Here is a 12,500-nt window from a genome sequence, read left to right on the forward strand (position 1 = left end):
TTAATTGTGTTGAGTATTATTTAATCATTAATAGTATTTAATCATGTTGAGTATTATTTAATCAAGTATTATTTATTCATATGTAGTATTTAATAGTGTTGAGTATTTTTAAATCATGAATAGTATTTAATCGTGTTGAGTATTATTTAATTGTGTGTAGTATTTAATCGTGTTGAATATTATTTAATCATGAGTATTATTTATTAATGTGTAGTATTTAATCGTGTTGAGTTTTATTTAATCATGTGTAGTATTTATTCGTGTTGAGTATTATTTAATCATGAATAGTATTTAATCATGTGTAGTATTTAATAGTGTTGAGTATTATTTAATTATGAATAGTATTTAATTGTGTTGAGTATTATTTAATCATTAATAGTATTTAATCATGTTGAGTATTATTTAATCAAGTATTATTTATTCATGTGTAGTATTTAATAGTGTTGAGTATTTTTTAATCATGAATAGTATTTAATCGTGTTGAGTATTATTTAATTGTGTGTAGTATTTAATCGTGTTGAATATTATTTAATCATGAATAGTATTTATTCATGAATAGTATTTAATCGTGTTGAGTATTATTTAATCATGAATAGTATTTAATCGTGTGTAGTATTTAATAGTGTTGAGTATTATTTAATTATTAATAGTATTTAATCATGTTGAGTATTATTTAATCAAGTATTATTTATTCATGTGTAGTATTTAATAGTGTTGAGTATTTTTTAATCATGAATAGTATTTAATCATGTTGAGTATTATTTAATTGTGTGTAGTATTTAATCGTGTTGAATATTATTTAATCATGAGTATTATTTATTAATGTGTAGTATTTAATCGTGTTGAGTTTTATTTAATCATGTGTAGTATTTAATCGTGTTGAGTATTATTTAATCATGTGTAGTATTTATTCATGAATAGTATTTAATCAGGCTGTGTAGTATGTAATCGTGTTGAGTATTATTTATTCATGAATAGTATTTAATCAGGCTGTGTAGTATGTAATCGTGTTGAGTATTATTTATTAATATGTAGTATTTAATTGTGTTGAGTATTATTTAATCATGTGTAGTATTTAATCATGTTGAGTATTATTTAATCAAGTATTATTTATTCATGTGTAGTATTTAATAGTGTTGAGTATTTTTTAATCATGAATAGTATTTAATCGTGTTGAGTATTATTTAATTGTGTGTAGTATTTAATCGTGTTGAATATTATTTAATCATGAGTATTATTTATTAATGTGTAGTATTCAATCGTGTTGAGTTTTATTTAATCATGTGTAGTATTTAATCGTGTTGAGTATTATTTAATCATGTGTAGTATTTATTCATGAATAGTATTTAATCAGGCTGTGTAGTATGTAATCGTGTTGAGTATTATTTATTCATGAATAGTATTTAATCAGGCTGTGTAGTATGTAATCGTGTTGAGTATTATTTATTAATGTGTAGTATTTAATCGTGTTGAGTTTTATTTAATCATGTGTAGTATTTAATCGTGTTGAGTATTATTTAATCATGAATAGTATTTAATCGTGTGTAGTATTTAAAAGTGTTGAGTATTATTTAATTATGAATAGTATTTAATTGTGTTGAGTATTATTTAATCATTAATACTATTTAATCATGTTGAGTATTATTTAATCAAGTATTATTTATTCATGTGTAGTATTTAATAGTGTTGAGTATTTTTTAATCATGAATAGTATTTAATTGAGTTGAGTATTATTTAATCAAGTATTATTTATTCATGTGTAGTATTTAATAGTGTTGAGTATTTTTTAATCATGAATAGTATTTAATCGTGTTAAGTATTATTTAATTGTGTGTAGTATTTAATCGTGTTGAATATTATTTAATCATGAGTATTATTTATTAATGTGTAGTATTTAATCGTGTTGAGTTTTATTTAATCATGTGTAGTATTTAATTGTGTTGAGTATTATTTAATCATGTGTAGTATTTATTTATGAATAGTATTTAATCAGGCTGTGTAGTATGTAATCGTGTTGAGTATTATTTATTCATGAATAGTATTTAATCAGGCTGTGTAGTATGTAATCGTGTTGAGTATTATTTATTAATATGTAGTATTTAATTGTGTTGAGTATTATTTAATCATGTGTAGTATTTAATCATGTTGAGTATTATTTAATCAAGTATTATTTATTCATGTGTAGTATTTAATAGTGTTGAGTATTTTTTAATCATGAATAGTATTTAATCGTGTTGAGTATTATTTAATAGTGTGTAGTATTTAATCGTGTTGAATATTATTTAATCATGAGTATTATTTATTAATGTGTAGTATTTAATCGTGTTGAGTTTTATTTAATCATGTGTAGTATTTAATCGTGTTGAGTATTATTTAATCATGTGTAGTATTTATTCATGAATAGTATTTAATCAGGCTGTGTAGTATGTAATCGTGTTGAGTATTATTTATTCATGAATAGTATTTAATCAGGCTGTGTAGTATGTAATCGTGTTGAGTATTATTTAATAATGTGTAGTATGTAATCGTGTTGAGTTTTATTTAATCATGTGTAGTATTTAATCGTGTTGAGTATTATTTAATCAAGTATTATTTATTCATGTGTAGTATTTAATAGTGTTGAGTATTTTTTAATCATGAATAGTATTTAATCGTGTTGAGTATTATTTAATTGTGTGTAGTATTTAATCGTGTTGAATATTATTTAATCATGAGTATTATTTATTAATGTGTAGTATTTAATCGTGTTGAGTTTTATTTAATCATGTGTAGTATTTAATCGTGTTGAGTATTATTTAATCATGTGTAGTATTTATTCATGAATAGTATTTAATCAGGCTGTGTAGTATGTAATCGTGTTGAGTATTATTTATTCATGAATAGTATTTAATCAGGCTGTGTAGTATGTAATCGTGTTGAGTATTATATATTAATATGTAGTATTTAATTGTGTTGAGTATTATTTAATCATGTGTAGTATTTAATCGTGTTGGGTATTATTTAATCGGGCTGTGTAGTATTTAATCGTGTTAAGTTATTTAATCATGTATAGTATTTAATCGTGTTGAGTATTATTTAATCGGGCTGTGTAGTATTTAATCGTGTTAGGTTATTTAATCATGTGTAGTATTTACTCATGAATAGTATTTAGACGTGTTGGGTATTATTTAATCAGGATGTGTAGTATTTAATCGCATTGAGTATTATTTAATCAGGCTGTGTAGTATTTAATCGTGTTGAGTATTATTTAATCGGGATGTGTAGTATTTAATCGTGTTGAGTATTATTTAATCATGAATAGTATTTAATCATGTTGAGTATTATTTATTCATGTGTAGTATTTAATCGTGTTGAGTATTATTTAATCATGTGTAGTATTTATTCATGAGTAGTATTTAATTGTGTTGAGCATTATTTAATCATGTGTAGTATTTAATCGTGTTGAGTATTATTTATTCATGTGTAGTATTTAATCGTGTTAAGTATTATTTAATCGGGCTGTGTAGTATTTAATCGTGTTAAGTATTATTTAATCATGTGTAGTATTTACTCATGAATAGTATTTAGTCGTGTTGAGTATTATTAAATCATGAATAGTATTTAATCGTGTTGAGTATTATTTAATCATGAATAGTATTTAATTGTGTTGAGTATTATTTAATCAAGTATTATTTATTCATGTGTAGTATTTAATAGTGTTGAGTATTATTTAATCATGTGTAGTATTTAATCGTGTTGAATATTATTTAATCATGAGTATTATTTATTAATGTGTAGTATTTAATCGTGTTGAGCATTATTTAATCATGTGTAGTATTTAATCGTGTTGAGTATTATTTAATCATGTGTCGTATTTATTCATGAATGGTATTTAATTAGGTTGTGTAGTATTTAATCGTGTTGAGTATTATTTAACCACGCTGTGTAGTATTTAATAGTGTTGAGTATTATTTAATCGGGCTGTGTAGTATTTAATCGTGTTAAATATTATTTAATCGCGTTGAGTAGTATTTAATCGGGCTTTGTAGTATTTAATCGCGTTGAGTATTATTTAATCGGGCTGTGTAGTATTGAATCGTGTTGAGTATTATTTAATCGGGCTGTGTAGTATTGAATCGTGTTAAGTATTATTTAATCGGGCTGTGTAGTATTGAATCGTGTTGAGTATTATTTAATCGGGCTGTGTAGTATTTAATCGTGTTGAGTATTATTTAATCGGGCTGTGTAGTATTTAAACGTGTTGAGTATTATTTAATCGGGCTGTGTAGTATTTAATCGTGTTGAGTATTATTTAATCGGGCTGTGTAGTATTGAATCGTGTTGAGTATTATTTAATCGGGCTGTGTAGTATTGAATCGTGTTGAGTATTATTTAATCGGGCTGTGTAGTATTGAATCGTGTTGAGTATTATTTAATCGGGATGTGTAGTATTTAATCGCGTTGAGTATTATTTAATCGGGCTGTGTAGTATTTAATCGTGTTGAGTATTATTTAATCGGGATGTGTAGTATTTAATCGTGTTGAGTATTATTTAATCGGGATGTGTAGTATTTAATCGTGTTGAGTATTATTTAATCGGGATGTGTAGTATTTAATCGTGTTGAGTATTATTTAATCGGGCTGTGTAGTATTTAATCGTGTTGAGTATTATTTAATCGGGCTGTGTAGTATTTAATCGTGTTGAGTATTATTTAATCGGGATGTGTAGTATTTAATCGTGTTGAGTATTATTTAATCGGGATGTGTAGTATTTAATTGTGTTGAGTATTATTTAATCGGGCTGTGTAGTATTTAATCGTGTTGAGTATTATTTAATCGGGATGTGTAGTATTTAATTGTGTTGAGTATTATTTAATCGGGCTGTGTAGTATTTAATCGTGTTGAGTATTATTTAATCGGGATGTGTAGTATTTAATTGTGTTGAGTATTATTTAATCGGGCTGTGTAGTATTGAATCGTGTTGAGTATTATTTAATCAGGCTGTGTAGTATTCGGTACTGTAGGGGGTGTTTTTTATCCCTCCGCGCTCTACGACGCTGCTAATAAACACGTCACCCCGAGCTCGGTCCGAGTCAGGCGAAGTGCGCAGCTCCGAATTGTGTAACTCGGAGCCTCGGCAGCGCTCGCGGAGGCCCGATGAGTTGTCGCGCGCACTCGGCGGTACCGGAAGGCTTCCGTGCGCGAGCCGTCTGCGTTTTTACGGACCAGGGACGCGTTCGCTGCTGTTTTTTTTCCTCGTAGAGAGAGAGAGAGAGAGAGAGAGAGAGAGAGAGAGAGAGAGAGAGAGAGGGAACGCGGAGTTGACCGCGTGAGTCGCTGGAGTGAAGGTAGGTAACGGTGTGCGTGCGCGTGTGTGTATATGTGCGTGTATAAAACTGCGACTCTGCACACGCGTCGTTTGCGCCGCGTGCTTCCCACGATCTCGCGCTGCAGAGCCCCGACGTTCGCCGTGTGACGGAGTTGTCGCGCTGACGAAGTCGCATTTTTTTTTTTCATCCGCACGCCAGCGAGTGCTTCATTCACGCGCCTCCGGTATGGAAGCCTCGAGCTTGTGTGTGTGTGTGTGTGTGTGTGCGCGTGTTATATTTTATGCCGTCCGAACAAAAAAACAGTTGTTTTTTTTCACCCTTCCATATTTATTCGACTTTTGCGGCGCCTGAGCGGAGACACGAAAAGGCTGCGAAATGCGCAAAACGGCGACCTACGCACTTCTGCGTTGCCCACGGCCTCCGCTCCGTTCACGCCAGCGTGCGTGGACACGCCCACTTCCAAAGCGAGCGGCGCGTGCCCGTCCCGCGGACCGCGTGTTCACGTGCGCCCCCACCCCTTCTCCTTCTTACCGTTTATTTCTAAGGTGAGATGAAAAATAAATAAATAAACAATAATACCGTGATTCAGCAGTGACAACGTTTCAAACGTCCGTCCATTTTCCGGAAATGACGTAAAAACGAGGAAGGGATTTAAATCCTTTTAAAAATGGTTGAATGTCGATTGCGGGTTGTTTTTTTTTTTTTTTGTTTTTTGTTTTTTTTGTTGCAGACGGCAGGGGGCGACCGAGAGCACGTGCTATAGATCACGGATGCTGCTTGGTGACAAACTTTTAAGTCATGTGTGAGATTTGTGAGGCCCCTGTGTGTGTGTGTGTGTGTGTGTGTGTGTGTGTGTGTGTGTGTTTCAGTGATGGTGAGTCACTGCAAGTGCGGGAAAAGCTTCGGCTGGGATCTTTTTCACCCCTGCCTCACCGTTAGATGACTCAACATCTGCCAAATTACTGTGAAAACTAAGAAAACACACACACACACACACACACACACTTGCATACACAGTCCCCATAGGGGTGTAACACAACTCTGGGATGTTTATCTGTACCTGGATTTGTTAAAAATTCCCATGTCGGTATTTGGGATGGCCGGAAGATTTTGTGTGCATGTGAAAAAAACATCTAGAAATAACCGTACTGTTCGTGAAATCGTTTCTCCTGTCGACAAAACAGACCAGGCAGTAACTAACAGTAAATGAAAACTCACCCTGCACATTGAGATCATTTCATGCACAAATGATGGTTGTTACACTACCGCAATTCTGCGATTTATCAGAAACACGCAGATTTATTTTCTGAGGTATCATGAATTTCACACCTAGGCCTTCAGTGGTGTCCTACCCGAGTCAATCCACCTCGTAATACCTTTATTACAACACCACAGCTATAGAAACCATCAATATTATACCGAAATGAAGACAGGAATCTCATACAGCGAGAATGAATGTCATTACTAAAGCAAGAAATCCAATAAACACAATTTCAGAATTCGCCCTTAAGTGCAGCCACAGCTGCACCTCCTGCATGCTCTTCTCTAGCAGAAGCATCAATATTAACCTTAATAAATGCAGAGGTGGCAAAAGTACACACGTCCTTCACTTAAGTAGAAGTACACATACTCATGTTTTTAAATACTGTGGTAAAAGTTGAAGTGCTGCTACACTTTTTTTACTCAAGTTAAAGAAGTTTGTACTTAAATCAATATTTTCTATTGATTCTACCTGTTTTCACTGGTAACTGGACATCACGTAATATTAATATTATTGGTTTATTTATATACATTTCATAGATTATATTCATATATTTATTGTGTGTGTGAGGCAGGTATTCACTGAGATTCAGCTTGCTTTATTTACTGTACGTGTCTGTGAAGAGAGATGACCGAGACAAGAGAGCGCCCCCTGTCTGTTTTCTTTATTTTACAAAAGCTCAGCGTTCTGTTGTTATTATGAGTGTATACAAATAAAAGTAGACCCTTTACAGATTCAAATGATGTATTGCTCTTAACTGTACGATCAATAAAGACAGAGTAATTCAAGTTCGCTTTTCAGCGTTATCAGGAAAAAATGGCACAAATCGCGCCGGTGCGTTTGTCGACCTCAGAGGGTTTATTGTGCGCATCATGTGGTTTGTTTTCTATTCCCGTGTTAAAAAAGTTGCATAAATCTCTGTCGTTTAGAACAAGTTTATTACTGTGTGTTGATGATTTCCTGCGTTTAAGGTGTTGTAGCCGATGGAGGAGATGGAGGAGGCGTCCGACGCTCGCTTTTGTCCCACAAAAATCCCGGGCAGCCTTATGAAGTGGAGGAAGAGGGTCAAGTCTGAGTACATGAGGCTGAGGCAGCTGAAGCGCTTCCGCAAGGCCGAGGAGGTGAAGGTGAGGACGAGTGCAAGCAATCGTTCTCACACACACATATACACATACAACAAACACACTTACAGTGAATTTACAGTCAGCAGCTCTTACTGTCAAGATCCTCAGAGAGGGATTTACTCTGTCTAGGAAAAATCTGGCTTCCCTCCTTTTGCTTGTAGTTCCTTTCAGTGCTTGGAATGTCTTAACTGTTATTTCTCCGTCATCACCTGCTCATGTAGTGCATAAACCGAGAGAGGTTCGGACATGTAATAGTTTGTTCTGCTGAAATCCTAATCCTAGATGTGTGTGTGTGTGTATGTGTGTGTGTATGTGTGTGTGTATGTGTGTGTGTGTGTGTGTGTGTGTGTGTGTGTGTGTGTGTGTGTGCGCGCATGCTACAGGCATTGTTTTTGTCAAACAGACGTAAGATCGAGGAAAGGACCGACCTGTTAAATGAGGAGTGGTCTAAGCTCAGGATCCAGTCTATCCCTCTGTCCACACCGAGCAGCTCACTGGCCAGCAAGAAGGTAGAGTACACACATGGACACAAAATAAAAACAGTCGAAAGAAAGAAAGAAAGAAAGAAAGAAAGAAAGAAAGAAAAAAAGAAAGAAAGAAAGAAAGAAAGAGCGAGCGAGCATGTGCAGTTTTAAGCAGCTTAAAAAAACTTTTTCTTTTAGCTTTTTCTCCTGATTCTTTATCTTGCCCAGCAGCCCCTCCACCATGCTTCACCATGGGCTTATACTTTCTCCAAACAGTGGATGGCAGCCATGGTGCTGAGCTTCATGATTTTTCTGATTCTGAATATAAGAATAAAAACACGATTTTAAAAAAACACAAAAACTAGAAACTTTGGTTCCCAAGTTACGACGGTTAGACTTGTGATTTTTCGCCACCTGGCAACCACGTGCTTTCTTCCACATACAAACTGTATAGTTTATACGTTACGGTAGGGGAATCTTGTTAAATTATGTACTGTAGTAATTAATTATTAACAAATTTCAGTACACTACCACATACTCATCACCATTCTATAAGACTCCTGGGTGGGTTAGACCATGTCTGGACTTGTGATATTATACATTTTTGATGAGGTCTTCAGAACACATCATAAGTCAGGAGAATGCCTGTAATTAAAAAATAAATAAAAAACTACATAGGATAAATCAAGTGCCCGTGTGCACACAAAATTTATTTCAAACAACACAAAGAGGCAATAAACAATACAACAAAAAAAAAACCTATTCACATTAGCTATGGAATGTTACGTAAAAAAGAGGGGATGTGGTCTTTATATAATACACAGGCCTATCATTTGCTAAAAAATCTTCATAATATCAATGAATAACTTATAGATAGTAGTTGATAAAAGTTTGTACACCTTTTGCATGTTCCTTTTGTTTCTATGCAACAAACACATACAAATTGGATGGTGAATTAGTGGCAGAATCTAATATGAGTTTTATCTTATGAGTTCTTCTGTTAAAGCCCTAAATGTAAATGTAAAAAAAACCACAGAAGAACTCATATAAGATGGAGAACAGGAGAAAAGATGTGAGCAGACTGCTTCACCCCCACAGTCAAACATGAAACATGGAAGCTTAATGGTTTGGGGTTGTTTTGGAGCAGGGAAGGTTGGAGATTTAATCCAGGTGAAAGAAATCCTGAACCAACGATGCAACTATTCCATACCATATTCGGTCTGGACTGCGTCTCATCGGAACCGACTTCACCGCACAACAAGACAACGAGATGAAGTGTACAGTACATCTGAGCTCTGTAAGCGTTATTTAGGGAGCAGAAAGTCATCTGCAATGATCTCTATCATGGAATGTCCTGCCCTGCCCAGTCAACGCACTTATATCCTCTTAAACTGCTCTGGGATGAACTGGATCACAAGAAAGAAATCTCCAACTAATGAAGAACATCTTTGGCGAGTTTTACAAAAGGAATGGCAAAGTATCAGTATCAGCTGAAAGTTTGGAGAAATGAACTGTCCTGATGGTGGGAGTATGTAAAGCTGTTATTCATGCTAAGCGATGATTTTTTAAGTAAAAATAAAGTGGAACATTTGTACATTTATATATTTGTTTGTTCAAATGAACTAGTTTGTTGCGTAAAAAAATGCAAGTGTCCTTTACAAAACCATTCAAAGCTAGGTGTTTTTTAAAAAACTGTTTTTTTAGGTCACTTTTTTTTAAATATAATTAAATTCATTGTACTTTCAGTTAGATTTATAATTAGTTTGAGATGTTTAGTAACTAACTATATAACAACAACCACAATATAGGGTTTAATTTAATTTTATTTTATTTGTACGGCATGTTCATCAATAGACATTGTCCCAAAGCAGCTTTACAGAACTGATTGGATTACGGATATACATTTTAAGTTGATCCCTAATGATTAAACCAGGGGGGACAGTTAGAAACATAATGAGACTTTCATGAGAAAGAAACCTTGAGAGGAACCAGACGGAAAAAGGAAGCCATCCTCATCTGGGTGACACCGAACGTCTAGTTCCAATATTCAAACATGAAATGAACAGTTCAGTGAGAATCAACACTAATTTATGCTTCCTCCAATCTCACAGCTGCTCGTGTCACTGGAGCCATAAGGCTAATCTGGCTAATGAGTATCAAACATCTGATTCATCAAATCGTATCATAATTAATGTGCCCAATGCAAACTAAAGGAGATAAGCAAACCAAATAGCTGTATTAGTCCAAACCTCAGTACCTGACTTTTCTAACACCTTTGTGGTTCAATGGATCTCCAGAAATCTCCACAAGCACACTCCAAAATGTAGTGGAGCATCTTCCCAGAAGAGTGGAGGTTATTATAAGAGTAAATGGGGCCTAAACATGGAATGGGATGTTAGAAAGGAGCTCCCAGTGATATAAGAAAATGGGAAAATATTACAATTATATATTGGAAATTCTTCAAATGTGGAGCAGTGTGAGCATCTACTCTCTGTACATCCCATAATGTGGTCATGTGACAAATACAGTTTGCTTTACATTCTACTAAAGAACTGGGGTGTGTGTGTGTGTGTGTGTGTGTGTGTGTGTGTGTGTGTGTGTGTGTGTGTGTGTGTGTGTGTGTGTGTGTGTGTGTTCCTTCTCTTCAGCAGTGCACGGTGGAGTTCGGCTTTCCATCATTCCCCAGTCAGGCAGTTGCCATGAGACCCCTGACAACCGTTGCTGGGATACCATTCATGTACTCCTGGTCCCCCTTGCAGCAGAACTTCATGGTACTGCATGTGGCATGTGACAATACAAACACACACACACACACACACACACACACACACACACACACACACACACTCCTTTGCAGATCCAACCTGGTCCATGGGTTGAGTATCTGTGTGTGAGAGAGAGAGAGAGAGAGAGAGAGAGAGAGAGAGAGAGAGAGAGAGAGAGAGAAAGAGAAAGAGAAAGAGAAAGAGATGAGATGGTCCTGTATGAAAATAGGTCAGATTTCAGATAAAGAAGGAGCTTTTAAACACCCACACCTAAAACACACACATACACTTTCACATGCACACTCCAAATCCCATTTTCTAACAAGCTAAAACAAGCACAAAAGACACACACACACTTTCACTGACGCACATAAATCCCTTCACACACTCCATGGTATACACACACACACACACACACACACACACACACACACACACACACACACACACACATACACATGCACATTTTCAAATACACACTTCAAAAAGTCACTTTCTTGCAAGCTGAAACACACATTTACTGACCCACAGAATCCCTTTACACACACATTAATGGAACATTTACACACACACACACACACACACACACACACACATACCTCATATATACACACATACACACTTCAAAAACCCACTTTCCTACAAGCTAACACACACATTTATTGACCCACATAATCCCTTTACACACATTTATGGTACATACACACACATTTGCAAATGCACACACATCACTTTGCACATTCAAGATTTAGACATACACACACATGTGCACACACACACACACACACACACACACACACACACACCATTTAGACTTTGGCAGGATTTCCCAGGTGCACCCACCAACACTTTTACACTCTTCTCAAAACACACACACACACACACACACACATTTACAAATGTCCATAAATCCCTTTACACAGTCATGGTAAAATACATACACTTCCACACACACACACATTTACTGACCTACATAATCCCTTTACACACACATTTGTGCCACAGATACACATATTTACTGACCCACATAATACCTTAACACACATTTCAAATATATACCCACACCCACTATTGTGCTAGCTAACACACACACACAGACACGCACACACATTAAAATGCACATAAAGTCTCTTTATACACACACACGGTTCCACTCACATACACACTCTCACAAACACACACACACACACACACACACACACACACACACACACACACACACACACACACACACACAGACCACTCAGACTATTAAAGGATTTCCCTTGTGCACCCAACAACACTTTTACACACATACACACACACACACACATTTACAAACGCACATAAATCCCTTTACACAGTCATTGTAAAATATATGCACTTCCCCCCCCCCCCCCCACACACACACACACACACACACACACACACACACACACACACACACACACACACACACACATAAATATTCACATACACACTTAAAAAAAATAACACTTTCTTACAAGCTAACACAAACACAACTCAAATATACACATATTTACTGACCCACATATCTATAACTATAGGCAGAGCAGGCGAATGCCTCGGGCCTCGGG

General features: G+C 35.0%; 1 protein-coding gene across 8 annotated transcripts in view; it reads left to right on the forward strand.

The window, feature by feature from the left end:
• The first annotated feature begins 4,964 nt into the window (after nt 1-4,964).
• Nucleotides 4,965-12,500, forward strand: part of ezh1 (enhancer of zeste 1 polycomb repressive complex 2 subunit) — a 23,204-nt gene continuing 15,668 nt past the window's right edge. For 2 of the 8 annotated variants that reach the window (XM_083566894.1, XM_083566897.1), the window contains exons 1-4: nt 4,965-5,327; nt 7,542-7,697; nt 8,078-8,203; nt 10,810-10,929. In XM_083566894.1, the coding sequence (XP_083423020.1) occupies nt 7,554-7,697; nt 8,078-8,203; nt 10,810-10,929 (390 nt within the window). In that variant the 5' untranslated portion in view covers nt 4,965-5,327; nt 7,542-7,553. The other 6 variants (XM_083566891.1, XM_083566896.1, XM_083566895.1 and 3 more) reach the window with 4 other exon arrangements.

Source organism: Silurus aristotelis (assembly GCF_946808225.1).
Source record: "Silurus aristotelis genome assembly, chromosome: 17".
Taxonomy (NCBI): Eukaryota; Metazoa; Chordata; class Actinopteri; order Siluriformes; family Siluridae; genus Silurus; species Silurus aristotelis.